Source organism: Eptatretus burgeri, chromosome 9 (genome assembly GCF_056783735.1).
Source record: "Eptatretus burgeri isolate ZD-2024b chromosome 9, Ebu_testis_v1, whole genome shotgun sequence".
Taxonomy (NCBI): Eukaryota; Metazoa; Chordata; class Myxini; order Myxiniformes; family Myxinidae; genus Eptatretus; species Eptatretus burgeri.
Window position 1 is genome coordinate 24,629,628 of NC_140969.1, and position 22,324 is coordinate 24,651,951.

The window sequence follows — 22,324 nt, forward strand, 5'->3', positions numbered from 1 at the left end:
TGTATATGTACAGTACACACGTGTATGTATATGTACGGTATACACGTGTATATGTATATGTACAGTACACACGTGTATGTATATGTACGGTATACACGTGTATATGTATATGTACGGTATACACGTGTATATGTATATGTACAGTACACACGTGTATGTATATGTACGTGTACGGTATACACGTGTATGTATATGTACATGTTGGGTATACACATGTATGTATATGTACGTGTAAGGTATACACATGTATGTATATGTACGGTATACACGTGTATATGTATATGTACAGTACACACGTGTATATGTATATGTACGTGTACGGTATACACGTGTATGTATATGTACATGTTGGGTATACACATGTATGTATGTATATGTACGTGTAAGGTATACACATGTATGTATATGTACATGTACGGTATGCACGTGTATGTATGTATGTATGTATATGTAAGTGTACGGTATACACGTGTATGTATATGTACGTGTACGGTATACACGTGTATGTATGTATATGTACGTGTACGGTATACACGTGTATGTATGTATATGTAAGTGTACGGTATACACGTGTATGTATGTATGTATGTATATGTAAGTGTACGGTATACACGTGTATGTATGTATGTATGTATATGTAAGTGTACGGTATACACGTGTATGTATGTATGTATGTATATGTAAGTGTACGGTATACACGTGTATATATATGTACATATGAGGTATACACGTGTATGTATATGTACGTGTACGGTATACACGTGTATGTATGTATATGTACGTGTACGGTATACACGTGTATGTATGTATATGTACGTGTACGGTATACACGTGTATGTATGTATATGTACGTGTACGGTATACACGTGTATGTATGTATATGTACGTGTACGGTATACACGTGTATGTATGTATGTATATGTAAGTGTACGGTATACACGTGTATGTATATGTACATACGAGGTATACACGTGTATGTATATGTACATACGAGGTATACACGTGTATGTATATGTACATACGAGGTATACACGTGTATGTATATGTACATATGAGGTATACACGTGTATGTATATGTACGTGTACGGTATACGTGTATGTGTATGTATGTGTACGGTATACATGCATGTGTACGGTATACGTGTATATGTATGTGTACGGCATACGTGTATATGTATGTGTACGGTATACATGCATGTGTACGGTATACGTGTACGGTATACGTGTATATGTATGTGTACGGTATACATGCATGTGTACGGTATAGGTGTACGTGTACGGTATACGTGTATGTATATGTATGTCTATGTGTACTGTATATGTGTGTGTGTGTATGTGTATGGCATACATGTGTATTTGTGTATGTATGTGTACGGTATACGTGTACATGTATGTATGTGTTATGTATACGTGCATGTATGTGTACGGTATACATGCATGTATGTGTACGGTATACGTGCATGTATGTGTACGGTATACGTGTATATGTATGTGTACGGTATATATGTATGTGTATATGTACAGTATACGTACGTGTATGTATGTATGTATGTGTATGGTATACATGTATATGTATGTGTACGGTATACGTGTATATGTATGTGTATGGTATACATGCATGTGTACGGTATACGTGTATATGTATGTGTACGGTATACATGCATGTGTACGGTATACATGTACGTGTACGGTATACGTGTATGTATATGTATGTCTATGTGTACTGTATATGTGTGTGTGTGTGTGTGTGTGTGTGTATGTGTATGGCATACATGTGCATTTGTGTATGTATGTGTATGTGTACGGTATACGTGTACGTGTATGTATGTGTACGGTATACGTGCATGTATGTGTATGGTATACGTGCATGTATGTGTATGGTATACGTGTATATGTACGGTATACGTGTATATGTATGTGTACGGTATATATGTATGTGTATATGTACAGCATACGTGTATGTATGTATGTATGTGTATGGTATACATGTGTATTTGTGTATGTATGTGTATGGTATAAGTGTATGTGTACGGTATAAGTGTATGTGTATGGTATACATGTCTATTTGTGTGTGTATGTGTACGGTAAACATGTGTATGCATATGTATTGTTGTGGTTACCAAATTCGCAAACCACCATTCAGGTCCCTTAGGTGAGGTATCTCGGTAAGTGCATGTGTAGTTAGGCCCAAACCCGTTGTCTAGTGGGAATACATGTCATTTATGCGTGCTGCGACTCTTCAGGATAGCCGTTTTTCTTTTACTATCTTTAATTTGGACCAACCGCCATGATTACCACCACAATCACAACATCAACCACCAACCACAACGCCGCTTCACCACAACCGCCACGACCTTCCCGTCACACCTCGCAACCGTAGCATCGCCACCGTTCTTGCCCCGCTGTGGGTACCGGTGTTGGACTCGTGCAGGGCGCGCGTCGAACAGCGTGTACAAATCACGGATTTTGTGCTTCAAAAACGGATCAAAAACGACACACGCCCACTTTTTGCCGTCCAATCGGTGAGCGAGGGACGATTTGGCCCCGCCTCCAGGACGATCGATATATGCAAATTTGTGGATCAAAAAGCCTTCACGCCCACTTTTTCTCGGGCCAATGGGGAGCGAGGTGAAAGGTCAAAGGGAGGGGGTCAAAGGCGAAGCTACGGGGGGATAAAAGGACCGTGTTCGTCAGTCAGGAGAGTCGGTGGGAGAGTCCAAAGAAGAGTCGAGAGTCGGAGAGTCCAAAGGCGGAGAGGTCGAGAGTCGGAGAGTCCAGAGGCGGAGAGTGGAGAGTCGGAGAGTCCAGAGGCGGAGAGTAGGAGAGTCGGAAGCAGAGGGTCAAGACTTCGCGGGCGGTGGAGCTGCTCGTCGTGTGCGTTGGAGTCGGAACGGAGGGGACGAGCTGTGGAAAGGCAGCGACACCAGACGAGGGGGTGCTCGCGTCGTGCAGGGAGCTGCACCCGAGGGAGGCCGACAGCGCGACCTGGCCGAGGTGGAGACGCTCGTCGCACATAATAAAGATCCTCTATACCCCGAGCATCAGCAACCCCCTCCTGTTTCCCCCCGCGCTGAGATAGTGCGACCAAGGGGGCCCCTTTCCCACCCCCTGCCAGACACTGTCCGCGAGGTCCGCGGGGTTGGGGCGCCATCGCCGCTCCGCGTCTCATCACCAGACGGGTAGGCGCGACCCGGTCTCGGCCTCAGGCCCGCCTCATCCTTGAGGGTATTCTTTCCTTGGTTTTGGGTATGTGTTGTCGGCGCCGTCTGTGAGGTAGAATTGTATAAGTGTTGCCGTGTGCTCGGTAGTCGGTATTAGCTCTGCATTGTCTTCGCTTTTATATTTGCTTTTTGTGTAAATGGCATTGTGTTTTCGCTTTTATATTTGCTTTTTGTGTAAATGGAATTGTGTTTTTTCTGTGTGCTTTTGGTGGAATTGTATATGTGTGCTTCCCGTGTGCCGCGAATAAATGTGCTTTTGTGTTGAACTGTTTCCCGCTTCGCTTCGTCATTTCTCCCATTGAATCCTCATCTTGCTTCACGTAAAGGGTTGGTAGTGGGCTGAATACGCCCGATAATTAATCGAACCGTCGAGGTCGACGATAACACCGCTCGGTTATTCTGATAGTACGGAACGGGTCGCTTAAGTGGCCCGTGTCCGAAGTCGACCTGCGGCGAGGTGCGATCGCCCGGTCTACCCTCCGCGTGGGTACTTAGGTAGGTCGAATTTGGCGAGCAACCCTATCCCACGCGGGGGCTGATTGGCTCGATCGCGGTGAGACCGAAAGGTCCACCCGTGACTGGTTCCCGGCGTTAGTCCGAGAGGGTCACGACTGGATTGTCCGTCCGGTGGGCGACGTGCCGCGATTCGAGTTACGTGGCCGTCAGCACGCCGGCGGGCGCGAATCCGCAACACTGGTGTCAGGAGTGGGATACAAATTCATCGCCCTCCTCGCGGCACTGGTATCGGAGAACAGGAAAACGGGCTCTCCTGTCTCCAGCGAAATTCACGGGAATCGGTCCAGGGGTGAGAGAAGCGACCCCCGATTCCCTCCAAATTACGAGCGAGCAAATTAACCCTTCACGAGAAGCAAGATGGCGTCTCAAGGCGAGCGGGAGCCGGGGGTATTAGAAATGGATGTAGAATGTGTAGGATCCATGGTCCAGGATGGAATCCCCGAGCAGGAAATGTTGATTGTGCAGGAAGACGGACTCGCCCAACTGAACCCAGGGCCCGAGGTGGGTGCGGCAGCGGCCGCGGTGTATGACACCTCCCCCCCCCCTCTCCACCAAAACCCTTCCCCAACCCCTGCCGAAACGGCTCACTCAAGCGCACCCGACATGGCCCAGCTATGCGCCATGCTGGCGGCAATGACAACGAGGATGGATGCGAATACACAACAAATAAATGCGGATATGAAAGGCATGAACGAAAAGATGGATGCATATACACAAAAGATGGATGCGAATACACAAAAGATGGATGCGAATACACAAAAGATGGATGCGAATACACAACAAATGAACGAAAAGATGGATACAAATACAAATGAAATGAAAAACGAAATGAACAAGCAAATAAACGGAATGGAAGCAAACATGAAGGAAGAAATGAGAGCTACGGGGTGAGACGCAGAACATGGGCCGATGCCTGCAGGCGGGCATGAAGGCCGTGACCAGGGAGCTGGGAATGGCGACTCCACGTGTGGGAGCAAACGAGCTGGAAGGGGGTGCAACGGCTGACAGGCCCGCGGTGGAGGCGGGTGAAAAAATAATTCGGGGGGCGTGTTGGACGAGGGTCGTGACAGAGGAATCGACGGTGACCAAGAGGGAAAAATTAAATGGGGAGACCAAAACGTGTGAGACGAGACACGAGGTGACGACAAAGGAAATAATAATAGTTGAGACAAGGGAGGTAAAGGGTGAAGAGTTGGCAGTGACGGTAGCCGGGAAGGGAACGATAGAGGAGAGACTGCACGGTGAGGACGGGGTAAGTGACGCACACACACACACGGAGGTAGTGGAGGATAATGGGGGTGAGCTCGCGGAGCGTGCAGGGACCCGGTGCGAGCACCTGGATGGCCTCCTCCAGGAACAAGGGGAGGGAGTATGTCCCCTTGAGGCGGATCACGACCAGGTGAGTTCGGTCGTGCTTCGCGAGGTTGAGAGGACGGGTGCTGTGGACAGGTGCTTGGAGAGCTTGGGGGGTATAGAGGCCCCGGAGACCCTTGTGGGGACACGAATCCCCAGTGTGGTTGTCCCTGTGTGTGTGGTGCAAGGTGTGAGTGCGGAACCGTGTGTGGAAGCGACCCCGTGTGTGAGTGGTGTGGTGGCGATGGTGCCAGAGTGCGTGCTTCCCAGCACGCCGGGTGTGGATGGGGCACCGTGTGTGAGTGAGGCCGTGTGTGTGAGTGAAACGGCCAGTATGAGTGAGGCACCACGTGTGAGTGGTGTGGTGGCGATGGTGCCGGAGTACGTGCTTCCCAGCACGCCGTGTGTGGATGAGGCACGGAGTGTGAGTGAGGCACCGCGGGTTAGTGCCCCCGCGTGTGTGGGTGAGGCACCGTGTGTGGAAGAGACCGCGTGTGTGAGTGTCGCCGTGTGTATGAGTGAGGTACCGCGGGTGAGTGCCCCCGCGTGTGTGGATGAGGCACGGAGTGCGAGTGAGGCACCGCGGGTGAGTGCCCCCGCACGCGTGAGTGAACGGCCGTGTGCAAGGTCGCTGTGTGCAAGGGAGACCGTGTGTGTGAGAGAGCGGTATGTGAGGGAGATGTCGGTTGGCATGCGGGAGCACGCAGCCGCGTCTCCCGGTGTGAGTTTAATGGTGTGGACTGTGTGCGTCGTTACACGCAGGTGTGCGTGGGTGGAATGGAGGCGACGACGGCGACATGTGAGTAAAGAAAGCCGAGTAGCGGCTGTACTTGTTTCGGGGACCGTGCCGGGTTCGCCCAGCAGTGAGCACGCGGTTCGTGCTGTGCAACGCACGAGACCACCACGTGCTCGCTTGCGAGAGTGAAGTCCCGGTCCGGAAACGCACGCGGTGGATTTGCCGATCCCGCGGACGGACAAAGTTTAGGCAGGTAAATGGATTTGGACCGGACGGGTTCTCCACGCGATCGTGTGTGTTAAGCTCCAACGGGCAAAGCACATGTGTTCGCGTGGGGAACCCCTCGAGACGTGGGGCTTGTGTTTTTTTTTTTGCGCACGGTGACGTCCTGGCTGCACGTGTGGTTGGAATCCGGCAGGAGGGGTATCTCTGCCGGATGGTCCCGTCCAAGGAGGGACGAGGAACACGTGCAGCTGCATGACGTCACGGGCAGGTGCAAAGTGCGAGAGCTCTGAGTTGCCGCGCATGTGCTGCGCATGAAAAAAAAAAGAAAAAGCAAGCCTCACTTTCGGGTGTACAGGATTCCTGGGCAAGGGGTGAAAGACCCCCTTACCCTGGGCACAGGATGGAAACTAGTTAGGGGGAAGGGTTAGCTTAGCTAGACCGACTTCATGGGGCAGGGGTAAGTCCTCATGGAGTCCGTGGAATGGATTAGTTAGAGGGATTGTAGCCAGATTTAGGTGGGGAAATAAAATAAAATGATTTATTTGAGGACATGGACAGACTTTGAATGTGTAGAGGGGACGTAGCTTAGCTACGTAGCGTTAAATGGAACGTGCTATAGCTTAAGGGACGACGTGGGAGCACGAGTTAGTTAGGGGATGCAGTTAGAAGGATGGCAGAGTTCAGTGGTGTGTGTGTTGAAGAGTTGGTGGGTTGTGAGGCATGTGCTTGGTGAGTGAGTGAGGCCAGCGGGTCTGTGTGTGTGGAGTGAATGGGGAATGCATGGTGCGATGAGTGATTGGGGGGAGGAGTGACTCCCGCCCAAGGGACCCCGGGGTCAGTGTAGAGTGAGTTAGCTGGGTTAGTCAAATTGAAAAATGGAGGTCGTTTTGTTGTTGGTGGGAAAGTAGGCTCGAGACCCATTTGGAGGGGTGCAGGAGCCCTGTTGACGGGCTTGGGAGCGTGGCTGCGAAAGGTGAGTATCGCTGAGTGGGTACCCCGGGCACCAGGCTAGTCGGCCGCGGTAGGCCATGGGCCCATGGGGGGCCGGGATAGAGTAGTGGGCACGGGTGCGCCTGCTTGGTGCGGGGGCCCGGGGCGCCATTAGCCGCGTGGGCAGTGTTGTGGGCACGGGTGGCCCTCGGAAAGGGGCCCGGGAGGCCGGCCTGCCACGTGTGCGTTTCAGGGGAGGTGCCATGGGGGGCACTCCCCGGTGTTAGGGAGCTGGTAGGCTCGGAGGCAGTGTAGTGCCCGGGGGTGCCATAGCGGGAGATTCGGCAGAGGGTCGTGCCTGCCAAAGGGAGCCACGTGTCCCAGCCAGGAGACCGTGTGAGGGCACGGAGAGAAAATTGGGGGGCGAGGCCCGAAATTGTGAGGACACCAACACAGGCGACGGTAATCTGGGTTGTTAGAACCAATAGTTTAAGCGAGAGGCGCTTGTTGAAAGCCCCGGGGTAGTTTAACAGTTAAATGGTTAGGGTAGATTAGGAGATGTACCCCTCCGCACCATCCATCCCCTCGCTGTCGTTGTGGGCCGCTGGACCCACTTTGGTTAAAGATCGCCGAACTCTGGGGAGGCCATTCTGAGGCTTCGTTGGGCCTCGACACAGGACGTTAGCTCTCCCTTGTTCCCCTCCGGGAAGGGAACGTAGGGGTTGGGAGTAGGCTAGGTGACAGAATAGGTTAGCCGAACAAGGACGATAAAGGGGGTTAGGGGACGATTTATAGTGGGGAAGTAAAAATAAAAACAATAAAAAAATAAGTTGGGGCTAAATTGGGGTTTGACAAATTAAGGGAGTGGGTATGTACAGTGACAGGCAAAGGCGATAGGTTGGGAGGGAGACAGGTAGGTAGGTCCGAGCCCGCCCTCCAAGTGGCCAGCACCACCGCACTCCCTCCACCAACCTCCACTGAACGGCAAGAGCTGGCCAACTTCATCGGCTGGCCGTGTTTTGCTTCAAGGCGGAGGCCGGCCAACTTCATCGGCAGCTGTTGTTTTGCTGCAAGGCCTGTGCCATCGGCTGGCCGTGTTTGCTTCAAGGCCTGTGCCGGCCAGTTCATCTGCTGGCTGTTTTTCTTCAAGGCCTGTGCCGGCCAGTTCATCTGCCCGCTATGTTTGCCTGCAGCGGCCTTCTTCTGCGGGCTGTGTTGCCTGCTCACCTTTGCCATGCCATGCCCACTGCCCACGTTCACCAGCCCCGTTCAATTTTTGCTTTGCCCCCCCTGTTCATTTCCATGTGCGCCAGGATCAAGGCAACAGTTTGCAAGCTGCGAGAACTGCCCTGTTGGCAGCTACAACACGGGCCTGCAGTGGCAGCCCGTGCACCGTGTTTTGCGTCCATCCATTCATCCATTCATTCGTTGTGCTCATTGCGTGTGCCACTTGAGCTGGCACGGAGACTACGTTTGTGCAGCCCATGCACCGTTGTGGTTCACTGCGTTCAGTTCAAAAAGGGAAGGCCTTGGACTGCGTGTGAGCAGCCAGCCACGTTCCCTGTCACCTGCATTGTTTTGAGCCAGAGACTGCATGCGAGCAGCCTGGCTCCCTGCTAACTGCTTTTCTTTTGCAGAGTTCAGTGATCCTGGGCCATGGTTTAGTGTAAAATTTGTAAGCTAAGGTTAAGATGTACTGTAAATATGAGTGCGCCCCCGGCATGTCTGTCTAGCGCCGGCAATTTTATTTAAGTCGTCCGTGTGAGTGAGTTTGTTTAGATAGTTACGCAGCCCTCAGGTTATTTATTTTGGGGACACGAATACCATGAATGTCGCACTCAGGGATCCGTAGGTAAAATGTACTAGGGGAAAACTACACATGATGGCACACGAAAATTTGACGACTCGGGACGAGTCTGTAAAAAGGGAAGGGGGTAGTGTTGTGGTTACCAAATTCGCAAACCACCATTCAGGTCCCTTAGGTGAGGTATCTCGGCAAGTACATGTGTAGTTAGGCCCAAACCCGTTGTCTAGTGGGAATACATGTCATTTATGCGTGCTGCGACTCTTCAGGATAGCCGTTTTTCTTTTACTATCTTTAATTTGGACCAACCGCCATGATTACCACCACAATCACAACATCAACCACCAACCACAACGCCGCTTCACCACAACCGCCACGACCTTCCCGTCACACCTCGCAACCGTAGCATCGCCACCGTTCTTGCCCCGCTGTGGGTACCGGTGTTGGACTCGTGCAGGGCGCGCGTCGAACAGCGTGTACAAAATCACGGATTTTGTGCTTCAAAAACGGATCAAAAACGACACACGCCCACTTTTTGCCGTCCAATCGGTGAGCGAGGGACGATTTGGCCCCGCCTCCAGGACGATCGATATATGCAAATTTGTGGATCAAAAAGCCTTCACGCCCACTTTTTCTCGGGCCAATGGGGAGCGAGGTGAAAGGTCAAAGGGAGGGGGTCAAAGGCGAAGCTACGGGGGGATAAAAGGACCGTGTTCGTCAGTCAGGAGAGTCGGTGGGAGAGTCCAAAGAAGAGTCGAGAGTCGGAGAGTCCAAAGGCGGAGAGGTCGAGAGTCGGAGAGTCCAGAGGCGGAGAGTGGAGAGTCGGAGAGTCCAGAGGCGGAGAGTAGGAGAGTCGGAAGCAGAGGGTCAAGACTTCGCGGGCGGTGGAGCTGCTCGTCGTGTGCGTTGGAGTCGGAACGGAGGGGACGAGCTGTGGAAAGGCGGCGACACCAGACGAGGGGGTGCTCGCGTCGTGCAGGAAGCTGCACCCGAGGGAGGCCGACAGCGCGACCTGGCCGAGGTGGAGACGCTCGTCGCACATAATAAAGATCCTCTATACCCCGAGCATCAGCAACCCCCTCCTGTTTCCCCCCGCGCTGAGATAGTGCGACCAAGGGGGCCCCTTTCCCACCCCCTGCCAGACACTGTCCGCGAGGTCCGCGGGGTTGGGGCGCCATCGCCGCTCCGCGTCTCATCACCAGACGGGTAGGCGCGACCCGGTCTCGGCCTCAGGCCCGCCTCATCCTTGAGGGTATTCTTTCCTTGGTTTTGGGTATGTGTTGTCGGCGCCGTCTGTGAGGTAGAATTGTATAAGTGTTGCCGTGTGCTCGGTTGTCGGTATTAGCTCTGCATTGTCTTCGCTTTTATATTTGCTTTTTGTGTAAATGGCATTGTGTTTTCGCTTTTATATTTGCTTTTTGTGTAAATGGAATTGTGTTTTTTCTGTGTGCTTTTGGTGGAATTGTATATGTGTGCTTCCCGTGTTCCGCGAATAAATGTGCTTTTGTGTTGAACTGTTTCCCGCTTCGCTTCGTCATTTCTCCCATTGAATCCTCATCTTGCTTCACGTAAAGGGTTGGTAGTGGGCTGAATACGCCCGATAATTAATCGAACCGTCGAGGTCGACGATAACACCGCTCGGTTATTCTGATAGTACGGAACGGGTCGCTTAAGTGGCCCGTGTCCGAAGTCGACCTGCGGCGAGGTGCGATCGCCCGGTCTACCCTCCGCGTGGGTACTTAGGTAGGTCGAATTTGGCGAGCAACCCTATCCCACGCGGGGGCTGATTGGCTCGATCGCGGTGAGACCGAAAGGTCCACCCGTGACTGGTTCCCGGCGTTAGTCCGAGAGGGTCACGACTGGATTGTCCGTCCGGTGGGCGACGTGCCGCGATTCGAGTTACGTGGCCGTCAGCACGCCGGCGGGCGCGAATCCGCAACAGTATGTATGTTTGTTTGTACGTATGTATGTACAAGTAGTGGACAAAAAAAATGGAAACACCAATGTAAAGTCGAATGGTCGGGCGTTGGGTCAACACGTGCGGCTAGTATGGATGTCCTGCATGTGCTGTGGCATAGAATACATCAGCGTGTGGAATTCTGCAGGATGGATGGGGAACCATTCTTCCACAAGAAAGTCAATGAACTCACACCTGTTTGATGGAGGTGCTCTGGCATCGTTCCAGAATATCCCATAAATGCTCGATTGGGTTCATATCTGGTGACGGAGAACACCATGACGTATGGATAACATCAGTGTTGTGCTCATCAAACCATTGGGCGACTACACGTTCTGTGTGGATGTGGGCATTAGCAGGTCTCCTCTTGCAGCCATGCTCATAATTATAGGCAACCAGGCCCGTACAACAATTTTATACATGACCCAAAGCATGCGGGTATGTTATTTGCTCAATTAACACATGGGCCACACCTGTGTGGAATGTGTTGCTTTCAATATATTTTGTGTCCCTCATTTACCCATGTCTTTCCACGTTTTCTACACCACGTGAATGTGTGTATGTATGTATCGATTGTTACAGTATTGGCACAAGTGCCGGGCTCATGAGGTGCGTACTCGGGCCCGACCACACCACCGACCCTGAGGCTCCCAGAAGATGGATTTCATGACCCAACAGTTGTGAAGCAACCGTGAACGCCAGCAAAAGCAATTATGCCGAGCAGGGTCCTCACATACACATTACCTACTCGTTGGTACAACTACCTGAGCTAGACCCACACCCTCAATGAGTACCCAAGTACTTATTACGGCCGAGTGGAACCGTGAGTGTAGCGTTGGCTAATTAACGGAGCCAATCAGTGGGGCAAAAACTTCCCGTCTATTGATTATGAACACGCTATGTCGGATCAATGAAACAAAGGACATGGACGAGCAGGTCTGGAAATGTAACAACTATTTATTTACTCACACAAGCAGCTGCAACCATCAAACACATATTAGCAAGCAAGCAACAGCCATCTATATTTACACAGGCAGGCAATCAGAAAGCAATCTAAGGCAAAAGAACACAAAGAAAAGACAAACTTACTTAGACAACAGACATGGCACCATTATTCATTCCGGGAAGGAGATGATAAGAAACGAGGAGAAAGAAGCAGAGCGGAATGTGGGGATGACTGCTCCTTTACCTCACGCAACCAAGTGGGGTTACGTCAGACCAAATATTGTGAGAGGGTAGTGAGGGGAATGAGGGGATGGGTGGTGAAACATCGGTGTGATATAACCAAGTTTGAATGTAAGATGTATATTTATACTCCACCCATGTTTTGCCTCATGCATATCCATGCTCCACCCATGTGTCATGTCATCGCTGCAAGTGGACGAGAGCGGCACGACCCTGTCTGGCAAAACGGTGGTCATTTGTGGAAAAGGCACGGTTTTTACCATCACATTTGGAGTGTTTTAAATTCAAGAAAAAGTGATTTAAACCTCGAAGTGTTGGCAAGCTGCCTGGACCATCCTTTTTCAATGAATCTGAACACGTAAGCAGTTCCAAGATAGTAAAAACTTGACTTCACGCTCGTCTCGTCGCCGGGATGAATAAGAGCAGCCATGTCGAGCTTGCTTCGTAGGCTGTCTGTCGCTGGCTCCCAGGCTTTGTCCAACCCTTCCAGGTCTTCGCTCTTATTGAAGGCCAAAGTCGAAGCAGTCAAGCCCTCTGTCAGAGCTGCCATGGGATGTAAATCAGACGAAGCTCGATCGCTACTCAAAGAGCAATGCTTCATGGCTGCACAGCACCAGGCACAGCAAAAGAGTGATCTCAAGCAGCAACAGATGCAGCAACAACTGAAAGCTACGCAGCAACAGCTATATCTCAAACAGCTGAAGCGGGAGGAAGATGTGGCTGTGGCTCAGACCCACTTGGAGGTGATTACTGACATTCTGTGTTGGGACTAATTAGAGACTATTTTGGTAGCTGGATTACCGACACCTGCGGTAAAGGTGGGAGTGCTGTTGCCCAGGGACACCATGTCTCCAATGCCATCCATTCTATCTAAAGAGGATATTGAAGGTATTCCACCGGTTACCCGGGTTCGTGCTGACCCAGCTACATTGCTCGAACCAGTGTCATTTCAGACGGACCCCCTTTCACCAGCCATCAACATTGAAGCACCAACATCGATGGAGAACTCATCAACATCAAACGTGTCCACAGGCAAGTTCTGTCTGTTCAGTATAACAGGATGCCAGCTCCTGGTCTATCGTACGAAACTCATTAGCCACCAAATAATGCCTTACACACAAATGTCATGTCATTATCTTTCTCCAATGCTACGTTGTCACGGTTGCACATCAACCCCCACTGTGTTAATGTACCCCACAATGAGCTCGTGGGTCACAAACTCGGCTCCGGTTACGACCGATCAGTATCTCACCACGTACAATGACCTTATGTCGCCGTCCAGTGGGATTACAACCAACAACCAATCGGGTTATTTCTCACCAAATCCAATGTACACCCATGCTGTACCTACATATGCTGCAAGGACATACATCGCACATCCGGCAACAACATTAGCAGTGTCTAGCCATTCACTATTGGGTTGAGAAGTCAAACTATCAATTATGCCAACAGTGATAACTGCCATGCAGGACAATGTAAGCCCCTGTTCTTCATTGCACGGCCGAGGAGCCACTGGTGGCCCTTGGTGGCTTCAAGTGCGGCCGATAATACACAAATGTGAAAACACCCCCCATCATAATCTGCCATAAATGCTCTCAAATTGACCTGTTGAAGAATATTCAATTCCTCTTGTACATTTGAACCATTTTTATACATATGCATGTGGAAAACCAGAGGAGATTCTATAACACAAACAAGCAACACACTCTTCCTCTGATCCCGCAGTACATAGATTGTGATTTCTTTTCTAATATTCAGGGGTAAGGAGAGGTGGGGTAAGATCATGAAACAATGTTTTCATCATCCTCGAGACAGAATGGCACCAAGACTGCAGCCCTTTGGGTGCTAGGATGGATCACACATGGCTCCTTGGTCCGGAGGTCAGGACAGGCTGAATTGAAAGGGCTGGAGAACGATTTACAATCTGAAGTTGATAAGAGTGCAAAAAGACATCTGGGTATCACCGAGACAAACATTCCATTGAAGCCAGACTGGAGCCTCCAACCAGACACCAATATAATTGTTTATATATGAGAATCCCTCAGCTAAACAAAATACATGTTTGAGTACATAGATATAAGATACATGTTGTATTTGAATACATTTCTCATGAAAGGTTAGAAAAATCCATTGTGCTATTTGCAAAAAAAAAACATTTACTTTTTCAAGTTAATTATCAATTAAGTTTAATTGGTAGCATTTCAATCTTATCACCCATAAACCCATGATGCTAATTTTGGAGAAATTTGCATCCACAGATCCAATGGTTTCAAATGAGTGTTCGAACGCAAATCATAAAAGTAACACAACAACATCAGGATATGGTTGCAGTATACAAATAATTACGCTTGAGGCCCAGTTAATCATCACGAAAAAGAGTACGTAAGGGCAGCGCCTAATAGCTAATGGCAGCCATTATGGAGTCCTGCAGGAGGTGCGGCGGCTCTCACGCTGATGTCTTATCGGCAAAAGTGGCCCTCCTCTAAAACAAACACCAAGATCACTGATGTAAACTATCTGTCTCGTCAAAACTTAGTTTCAAATCAGATTTCTGTGTTTCACGATAAACCTGAGAAATTCAGGACATGGTGTGTGACCTTCCAGAAGATGATCAGAGGAGTACCACTAGCATCCGATGAACAGCTTAACCTCATAGTTCAACATGTGGCTGATGGTTCAGAATCGAAACCACTCGTAGAGCATATTAACCGAGTCTACATATCTAACCCTGATGTCAGTTTAGGGCACACACATTATTAATGATGTTTATGCCAAAGTAAACTATCATGTGTGATCAACTGTGTAGTGTGGAGAGGTGTCAACACCGATGTATATGAAAATTTCAGACACCCATGTTGTTTTGACAAAATCATTTAACTATGGCTTCCACGGGCATCATGTTTGTATATGGAGTGTACAGATCAATGTGCTGGTCCTGCTCAAACATAATACAAACACGTTTAAAAATACCATAGCACACACCTCAAACGTACGTTCCTCAATTCTTTATGAACACAATATTAAAAACATTACAACTAACTCAAGCTCGTTCTCTGCTTCCAGGAAACTCAATTTCAGCAGCATAAGTTTAAACTTTCAAACTCAGAAGGTATTGATCATTGAGCACTTCAACTCGGAAACCCAAACAAACCTGTGAGTTATGACGTCATCATGCCCATAATTGAGTAAGCACGTGAATGAACTATGCACTAGCTTCTGAGAATCCAACAAGTTTGAGGCTGTGAGTTTATTTTTCCATTACTGATAATAAACTGTCATTAAAATTACCCAATATCAAGGTACAGGTTTTACCATAGGTTATGTTTGCCTGGTTTGTTTTACCATGGTGTTTTACCGTATCAATCATGTATATAATATATATTAAAATAAAATTAAATAAAACATACGATGGAAGTCATTATTTTAATTTGGATGAAAACTAATTCAATGGCTTGTTTCATAAACCCCTATAAACAGTAAGCATGGAAGGGGCAAACATGCTGGCATACATTCCAGAAAAAGAATGGTAATTCTACACTTGTGCAGATGTCAAGATAAAAATGAAAAACAAGAAAAACAAATCTTGAAAACTCATTTTAAATGAAACCGAGCATAAACAGGTGTTGTAACCATTTTGAAGATGTCAGCTCGGGAGACTGCCGGGGCTTAGGAGGTGCGAGCAGGGGGAGTGGGGGATTGGGCAGGGGGTTAAACTTACAATGGTTAAATTTTATATCGATCCAAAAGAAAGAGCCAATATCGGACACCTGCATCAAGGAGCTGTTTTCAACACGATTTGGAGCTGAACAGCAGCTGCCATTTCGGAACAGAACAGCCGCAGTGGAAGCGACCACAATGGCCGAGTCGACATGCTGAAATGACAATGTTAAGCACAAGACCCGATTTACCTCCTGACATGATGCCATTCCACCGCCCGTCCAAGGACAGAACGACAAAGCAGGCCGTTGAAGAGTGGAAAGGTGAAGTTATAACTTCCATTGCCATCAGGAAAATAAGCTTGAAATGTAAAAGATAATGACAAAGACCTGGAGCCACCACAACAAATTTGTTTACTCTGTTTCAAAATAAGAAAGTTGTGTCAAACACAGTACAAAAATCAAAAAGATGTTCGAAGTTGGAACAGATCTCGATGTGGGCAAACAATCTCTTTCAGGCCGGGGACCCCACTGTAGGCAGGTGACAGTAGCGGAGCAATGTGCATTGCCAAACATGCAAGCAAAACTTTAGGCAGTGGGTAAAAAACAAGTGAACCAAATCACTTTTGCACATTTTTAAACAGGTCATTACCGAAGGGTCGTTTAAAAAAAAAAAAAAGAAGATAAAGCACACACGACTTAACGAGCTGCTTGCTATGGGAAACAGCAGCAAGATTGGATTGTCAAGCAGGTAATGCTCTAACAAGCTGTTGTGTGAATGCAGCTAAATCATTCTTAGAAAAACTGTTACAACGGGTACGGACACGTCATAACGAACTGTGGGTAAGAAAGTTCAACTGAAAATATATATCATTCAGCTGAACGGGTATTCCAAATTAACCTTTTAACACGGGTGAAAAAATAACTATTCCTCACAATTGGATAATATAATTTACATCGATGCAACAGCTTTGCAATCTCAAAACTAACTTCCTATTTTCAGGTGCATTAAAATACTTCAAACTGGTGCGACGCCAGGAGACGACCGATGTCAGAGTTTGTGGAGATCAACGTCAAAGTTTGCAACGAGTCAGAAATGGGAGAATGCACTCTGCGATCAGGTGTTGGACCGCAGGAGTGATGGTGCAAGGTTTTGATCGATCGAGCGCCACGGATGAATGCAAAGGAAAACACGGTGCTTCCTCGTTCGACTTATTGGGATAACTGTGGTTGTGGGAGGGCACAATAACAATGCAATGTTATAAACATGAGGCGTGCCTCCTGTCACTTCTCTGACGGGTTTAATCAAAACACAGCATGTTGTACTTCACAAGCAGATTGCATGTGTATCTGTGAAACTCGATGAGGATTTAAAATGTCGTGAAACGCAGAAAAAAAACAATGATATTTTAGAACATATTGTTACCCTGTGCATGCGAAGCAAAGAGCGAGGTTCAGCAATAGGTTCACTTCTGTCTGTCTGTTCGTCCATCCATCCATCCACAAACGTCAGTGTATGATTAATGGACAACTTGATTTCAATTGAATGCTATATTTACCCTCGCCGAAGGTGAGGGTATTGAGTGTGTCTATTTGTTTATCTCTCTGTTTGTTTGTTTGTTTGTCTGCACAGAACTTTTGTGTTTTTCAACCACAACCGCTTGTCGGATTGAGAAGAACTTTTCACCATTGATGCGACTACTCATGTGAAATGTTTTAATGATAGTTATGACGTCATAGGTCACGTGGCGTAGTCGCCATATTGGATTGAAGAAAATATTAAATAATATTTTCTCTGGAACCGCTAAATCAATCGATGTAAAGGTTCACATTTATGATGTAGTGGTGATGTAGAATACATGTTTTAAATTTCAACTTCATCGGATGCATGGTCTGGCAACCAGAATTATTTAATTTTTTATATGGGTTTTTTTTTTTTTTGTTTTTTAAACTGGCTTACTTGGTTGTGCTTGGATGGGCTTGAAGGTAGAGTAGCAGCAGCTGAAATGTGAATTCCATCCAGGGTCCTCCTGATGACTTCATCTTTGCTTTTTGCTTGTTCGGGTTCCTTCTGATTACTCCAATGCAGGACTGGACCTATTTGGTCTTACATTTGATTATAATTTAATTTATTTTAATCCCATTCTGAATTCAATTGAAGAATAATATAAAAAAAGTCATGTGTCAGGGTCAGGTGTCCAATCAAAGCGGGGTTGCGTCAAAGTGGGACGTCTTGGTACCCGGTCATCACTGCCAGCAGGAATAAAGTGACACTTCTAGTTATGTGTCTTATTAATGATGTAACACCCCAGTACACAAACGCCACACAAAATACTCCAAACAAAAGAAGTCCTGGCGAGGGTCTGCAATCTCCGATTGCTCTTTTTCTATTTTGAACATGAATTGGAAAACAAACCAGTAGTTTAGCAGTACCTTGACTCTGAATTCATCCCGATCAGGCATGAACAGAAAGCAGTGAGATAATGTTTTTTTTCTGTCTGCCTGCCTGACAGTTAAACAAAATTTAAAACTGAAAATCATTCCAAATAGGAAACTTACTGTTTTTTTAACGACGTCATAAAAGACAAAAACAACAGGCAAGAACACAAATGTAACATGTCAAATAAGGTCGTTTAAAAGATGCTGCGTTAATGGTGGTAAACTTCTTTCAAAGAAACTGTCTCTCTGTCTCTCTGTCTCTCTGTCTCTCTGTCTCTCTGTCTCTCTGTCTCTCTGTCTCTCTGTCTCTCTGTCTCTCTCTCTCTCTCTCTCTCTCTCTCTCTCTCTCTCTCTCTCTCTCTCTCTCTCTCTCTCTCTCTCTCTCTCTCTCTCTCTCTCTCTCTCTCTCTCTCTCTCTCTCTCTCATGCACAGATTTATCCCATCTCGTCTTCAGTTGTCCGACTCTTCCTCCCACCCGTGGTCCTCTGAAGCTTGTGGCGAGGCAGTTGTCCTGAAACAACTTGTCTTTGCCTCATGGAAAGTAAACCCAACTGAGGGTAATCTCAGTTCCTTCCATAAAGCACGGAATAAGTGTGTATCTACCCTCAGGAGAGACAGAAAACAATTTCTTTCTAAGCTGAAGTCTGAACTCTCAAACCTCTCCCCCTCCTCCAAATCCTGGTGGCATATAATTAAATCTGTTTCTGGTGTATGTTCCCCCTCCATCTGCTCCCTTACCTCAAATGGCCGCATTGCTGATACCGCACGTGAAAAGGCTGAATGCCTAAACTCGGTGTTTGCATCGAAATATTGTGTCCCAAACCCCTTGCTTTCTGTACCCACCGTACCCAGTCACACCCAGCTGTCCCTGGACTCTGTGTCCTTTTCCTCTGACAAAGTGGAGAGCTTGCTGTCAAACCTCGACTCAGATTCTCCAACCGGTCCAAACGGCATCAGCCCACGTGTCCTAAAAACCTGCTCCTCTGCTCTTACTCACCCTCTCTCTCCCTGTTCTATTCACCCTCTCATTTGCTCAAGGATATCTGCCATCTGCATGGAAATCAGCAAACATTACCGCTCTGCATAAGAATGTGCAAAAACAGATCCCTGCAACTCCAGACCAATCAGCCTTCTCCCAATCATCAGCAAGGTTATGGAATCCATCATCGCTTCAGACATTAAATCCTTCCTCTTCTCCAATGGCTTGAGGAACAGCTTGATTTCAATTGAATGTTATGTTTACCCTCGCCGAAGGAGAGGGTATTGTGTTTGGGTCCATTTGTGTGTCTGTCTGTTGTTTTTTGTTTGTTTCTTTGTCTGCACAGAACTTTTGTGTTTTTCTCCCAAACCGCTTGTCGGATTGAGACAAAATTTTCATCATTGAAGCAACTACTCATGTAGAATGCTTTAATGATAATTATGACGTCATAGCTCACGTGGTGTGGCAGCCATGTTGGAAAACGGGAAAAACTTTGGAACTCTGCATCTCCGAAACCGCACGAAGGAAAAAATTGAAACTTGGCAGACAGCAAGTACTCCTCATCGGGAATAAGTGTGATTTTTTCATGACGTCATAAGTGCCTTCGTTATGACGTTATAATTTCATATGTGGAACACTACATCCGATTGGTATGAAAATTTTTGAGGGTCATATTGGGATAAAATTGGTCTACAGAAAGAAACGAAAATTGATGACATAATCGGTCACGTGATTCGGCAGCCATATTGTTTTTTATAAACCTTCAAACATCTTCTCTGAAATGGCTGAACAGATCGAGGCGAAACTTTACACGTGTGACCGCCTACCCATGAGGAACAAAACATTCCCACATAAGCATCTCCGAGATGTATGTGACCCCCTTGGAGAGATCCAGTTCCAGAGTGGGTAAAAAAGGTGGCAGCCACAGTATGTAATCAATTTATTGATTACATACTGGTTCTTGTTATTGCTTCATGTAATCCTTCTCCCATGCCATTTACTTTAAAATAAATATACCTGATCTCGGGATTGGATTCTGCTTGTTGTGGTTGCCTCATTTGGTGATTTCATTGTCATTCGACAAGCCGGCTCAAGCGGACCAGGCCTTGCTTGGCGACCACTCGGCCCAATTATAGGTCGTGAGTGCCGAATGGCGGATCACCCCATTAATTCTGCAGTCCCGATGAGTATCGTAACATGGAAAACAGGCCCGGGAACTTGCTCGGGTCTGTGGTCCTTTTGACATGACCCACGGGGCTCAAACTCGGTAACCATAATTGAGTGCAGCTGTAACAATGCTTTAGGCTAAATTCATCAAATGATATCAGTGATAATATGTGCCTATTATTATAAAGTAACATCCGTTATAAATGAGTGTGAAACAAACTACTCAAGAAAATACCAAGAACAGTGTGCTTTTATAGTATCACTCAATAATTTGTGTGTCCGCCCTTTGCCTTTTCGAGTCCCATCACTCTTTTACCCATGCTTCCTGTATACGACTGAAGCACTCTTGCAGGAATATTTGGCCAAATATTCTGTAGTACATTCCACAATTCTGCAAGGTGAATTGGGTTCCTTTTGTTCTTCTCGGTTTCCAGGTAATCTCATATGGCCTTGATGGGACTCATGTCTGGACTCTCACAGATGGAGCACAACAGCTGTAATCTATTTCTTCATAGTGTGCCGTTCTTCTCGCAGAGTTTGGATCTTCACACGCTGTGCTGTTGAAAGTTGCTTCCATGGCACCATTCTGAACCCACTCAGAGACATTCAAATAAGGGAACAAGCTGATGAAAACTAATTTCACATATTCACTAATTTGCAACTTTTATTGTGGGCTCTTGTAATTCACATGAATGTAACTGGTGTTGATGAGTTCAATAATATATTACAACTAGAAGGGCACTCGGTTGAGTGCATACCTCTGCCACGCAACGCCTGATCCACAAGAACATATCAGGCCCATTACATTTTTGAAATATCATGCTGTACAGTACTATATCGTTTTTGGCCACATCTCTCAATGGTGAAGAAACACTTTAAAAAATAAATAATTCTCGTATCCAGATCTTCACCAAAATCGAATCGATTAGTCCTTGCAACACACCCAACCTGTCCACCAAGTTTAGTCTGAATCCGTCCACAACTTTTTAAGATATCGTGCTATATATCGGTTTCGCCTGATCCCTCAATGGTGAAGTAGTAGTAGTGGGCATCCGTCGGTCGATGTCGACCATGGATGGTGATGCGCCCTGGTTGTCGTTTGAGGCCATGGTGACGTCACGGCTGAAACAGCGGCGGCCATGGCTAATCAGTCCGATTCGGGAGTGGCAGTCTCTGCCGCATCGGGTGCAGGTGTGGGTGGTCGCAGGGTTGTCTCCACAGGAGCGCGCCTTCCGTCTGGCTCCCTTTTCTTCAGCCAGGTTCTGGATCTTTTCCTCTCCTGCCTTGAGTTGTCTTTGCAGCATGCTGCGCCATCTGCTGCGGTCAGCTGCTATGTCCTCCCAGCTCTCAGTGTTGATATTCAGAGCTTTCATGTCGTGCTTGCAGACATCCTTGTAGCGCAGCTGGGGACGGCCGACAGATCTTTTGCCAGAGGCTAGCTCGCCATAAAGGATATCCTTCGGTATGCGGCCGTCCTCCATCCGGCACACGTGGCCGAGCCAGCGCAACCTGTGTTGTCTGAGGAGCGTGTACATGGTAGGAAGGCCAGCACATGCGAATACCTGCGCATTTGGCACTTTGTCACGCCATTTGATGCCAAGGATGCGGCGAAGACAGCGTAAGTGGAAGCTGTTCAGCTTCCGCTCGTTTGGCGTATGTTGTCCAGGATTCACTGCCATACATGAGCGTGCTGATGATGCAGGTGTTGTACACTGCCATATTAGTTGGGACCGTGAGCTTTGGATTCTCCCAGACACGTGTTGCAAGTCTACAATTCTGCAAGGTGAATCGGGTTCCTTTTGACGTATGTTGTCCAGGTTTCACTGCCATACAGGAGCGTGCTGATGATGCAGGCGTTGTACACTGCCATCTTAGTTGGAACTGTGAGCTTTGGTTCCAAACTTGTAGCATAGCAATGGTGAAGAATCACTCAAAAAATTATTAGATCTGGATCCGGATCCAGATCTTCACCAAAATTGAGTCAATTCTTCCTCCTCACACACCCAACCTGTCCACCAAGTTTCGTGTGAAAGCATCTGTAACCTTTTGAGATATTGTGCTGTATATTGTTTTTGGCCCTATCTCTCAATGGTGAAGAATCACTTTTAAAAATTCTAGTAGTCAGATCCGGATCCGGATCTTCACCAAAATCTAA

At 47.6% G+C, this 22,324-nt stretch overlaps 1 protein-coding gene across 3 annotated transcripts in view; it reads right to left on the minus strand.

Annotated features, from left to right (window-relative positions):
• Nucleotides 1-15,978: 15,978 nt before the first annotated feature.
• Nucleotides 15,979-22,324, minus strand: part of ZC3H14 (zinc finger CCCH-type containing 14) — a 77,297-nt gene continuing 70,951 nt past the window's right edge. For all 3 annotated transcript variants that reach the window (XR_015061497.1, XM_085894390.1, XM_085894389.1), the window contains exon 16: nt 15,979-16,807. Coding sequence is in view for 2 of the 3 variants with exons in the window: in XM_085894390.1 (XP_085750516.1) it covers nt 16,796-16,807 (12 nt within the window). In the remaining variant the exon portion in view is untranslated. The remainder of the gene's footprint in view (nt 16,808-22,324) is intronic.